At 62.7% G+C, this 1,516-nt stretch overlaps 1 protein-coding gene across 1 annotated transcript in view; it reads left to right on the top strand.

Annotated features, from left to right (window-relative positions):
- Positions 1–615, top strand: part of EIF3L (eukaryotic translation initiation factor 3, subunit L) — an 11,298-nt gene extending 10,683 nt beyond the window's left edge. Inside the window, exon 9 of the mRNA XM_012720552.1 lies at positions 387–615. Within this exon, the coding sequence (XP_012576006.1) occupies positions 387–425 (39 nt within the window). The 3' untranslated portion in view covers positions 426–615. The remainder of the gene's footprint in view (positions 1–386) is intronic.
- Positions 616–1,516: the final 901 nt, after the last annotated feature.

The raw sequence follows: 1,516 nt of genomic DNA, 5'->3' as shown, positions 1-1,516 counted from the left end.
CCGGCCAGTTCCCTGCGGGCAGGCGGGCGCGGCGCAGGCTCTGCCCAGACGCCCGGCCTAGCAGTGGTCCGGCCCCCTAGGAACTCCGCGCCGCTGCTGTGCGTCTCAGCAGAGGTCCCTGCCAGCCCAGGCCGCGCTCGGCTCCCGCGGGCCGACACACCCGGCGAGTCTAGCCGCTGGCTCGTCTGCTCTCCGTCAGCGGGTAGAGCCTCAGGGCACATGTCGGGTTGTGCTGGGCGTGCGGCCAAGGGGGAGGGCCAGCTCTGCGCAGAGTAGACACCACAGCCACGCCGGACTCCCCTCCCTGACCACACAGGGGCGGCCTGGCCACCGCTTACACCTCGAAGGCCTGAGAAGCTCTGACGTTGCTTTTCTTTCTCTGGTAGCTCAACCGAACCTTGAAGAAGATGGGCCAGCGGCCCTGAGCGCTCCTGGAATTGCGGTGTGGGACCTGTTCTGCTCTCGCCAAGTGGAGCCACCAGGTCTAGGTGGGACGTGTTTTTGCCACTGTGATGCCTTTGCCTGTGCAGCCGTCGGCCATTCGGCTCAATGAGGCTCTTGAATTAAGGGCCGCAGTGTTTTAAATAGGTCTCAGTAAACACTTATTTGAAACCAGACTTGTCCTCTCTTTGTTGCCGCGGGCCTGGGGTCGGGGGGGGGAGCGGGGACCGCGGACTGTGGACCACATCAACGCCCAGCAGCCTGTGCACTGCCGTGTCCTTTTGAGCTGGCCCCGCGTTGTCTGTTCCAGGCCGTCTGGCGGCGGCATTGCGGGCTCCTCAGGACCCTGTGCGCTGTAACTGGCTCCCTGTGCCGGCGGTGGGGTGCGGGGCCTCGGGGAGAAGCCTCAGGCATGACCGCTGCCTGGGCCCGCGCCAGAGGCTTCTGGGTGCTGAGCGCCTCGCACATCGTGGCTCAGGCGCCGGCTAAGCCTTGAGTGTCTCCAAATGGCTCCTTTCCTCCTGGCCTCTGGCTCCCACACTGAAGACCTTGGATTTCATGAGCAGCCTCCCATTGGTGAACTTGCTGCGCCGGTCTGCCGGCACCTCACGGCCAGTCCCACGGAGTGGGGTCTCTGCTGCCGTCCCACCCTACCCCCGCCAGTGGCTTTTTCCTATTCCTGAGCTCCCGTGTAACCAGAAAACTCAAAAACATCTTACCCACAGGGCATCTGTCCACGTGGGGGCTTCTCTGAGATGTCTTCTGTACCTCAAAACCTAGCAGCTCGTGGGCCCTCTGGTGGCACCACGGGTTAAAGCTCAGCACTGTGAAGCTATCACAGCCACTGCAGCACGAGTTCGATCCCCGGCGGGGAGTGACCCCCAGGGTGCAGCAGACTCCTCCTGTCTCCCTGCTGCTCCCCTCAGCAGTGTACTTCATCGATCTGCCTGTTCTGTTCCCCACTCTGTCTCTGTTGAATCCTCTGAGATGTCTTCTGTACCTCAAAACCTAGCAGCTCGTGGGCCCTCTGGTGGCACCACGGGTTAAAGCTCAGCACTGTGAAGCTATCACATCC

Source organism: Condylura cristata, unplaced genomic scaffold, assembly GCF_000260355.1.
Source record: "Condylura cristata isolate star-nosed mole 26May11 unplaced genomic scaffold, ConCri1.0 scaffold00004, whole genome shotgun sequence".
Lineage (NCBI taxonomy): Eukaryota > Metazoa > Chordata > Mammalia > Eulipotyphla > Talpidae > Condylura > Condylura cristata.
This window is presented reverse-complemented; position numbering and strand designations above follow the sequence as displayed.